The sequence below is a fragment of the Emiliania huxleyi genome (genome assembly GCF_000372725.1).
Source record: "Emiliania huxleyi CCMP1516 unplaced genomic scaffold EMIHUscaffold_274, whole genome shotgun sequence".
Taxonomy (NCBI): domain Eukaryota; phylum Haptophyta; order Isochrysidales; family Noelaerhabdaceae; genus Emiliania; species Emiliania huxleyi.
This window is the reverse complement of record NW_005199975.1, coordinates 62,524-63,165: the sequence shown is the minus strand read 5'-3', so window position 1 is coordinate 63,165 and position 642 is coordinate 62,524. Positions and strand designations below refer to the sequence as shown.

The 642-nt window shown below is 70.9% G+C and overlaps 1 protein-coding gene across 1 annotated transcript in view; it reads left to right on the top strand.

Moving 5' to 3' along the window:
* The window catches only part of EMIHUDRAFT_115974 (hypothetical protein), a gene marked incomplete at both ends in the record, with an annotated part of 6,852 nt that extends 6,210 nt beyond the window's left edge, over positions 1-642 (top strand). Inside the window, one exon of the mRNA XM_005776685.1 lies at positions 325-642. Within this exon, the coding sequence (XP_005776742.1) occupies positions 325-642 (318 nt within the window). The remainder of the gene's footprint in view (positions 1-324) is intronic.

Here is a 642-nt window from a genome sequence, read left to right as displayed (position 1 = left end):
ACTGCCGCCACTGCGGACGCATCGCCTGCGGCTCGTGCTCCTCCTCCCTCACTCGCTCGCCTCTAGTACTACAGTGTAAGATGGCGCTGAGTGTCAATCAGGCTCGTGCTCCTCGCACCGGCTCGCCCTCCCAAAGTTTGGAGTCTCGAAGCCGGCGCGTGTCTGCACCGAGTGCGTCGTCGCGCTCTCATCGCCCGGCACGCCTCCGCCGCCCGGCACGCCGGCCTCCGACGCTGCCTCTGAAGCGCCGTCGTCGGTCGCATTGATGCCCCCCCCTCTGACTGCTGTGCACAGCGCCTCTTCACACCTCTAAGCTGTGGGCAGGTCGCGTCCACGCCGCCCGGCGTGCGCGCCTTCGCCGCGCCCGTCCCCGACCCGTCCTCGACCCGCGCCAACCCGTTCGACGCAAACGCGGGTCCGAACCCCTTCGCCGCGGACGCGGCCTCGCCGGTGACGGAGGCGCTGGCCGAGCGAGCCGTCGTGGTCACGCCGCCTCGCGCCCAAGGCCTCGCCGCGGCGTGGAGCTCGCCTGACCCGGACACGCCTCTCATCAACCCGTTCGATGACGACTTTGGCCCGCCGCCGGGGGGTGTCGCGGAGCCGGAGGGCGGCACCAACGGGAACGGGAACCCTTTTGGGTAA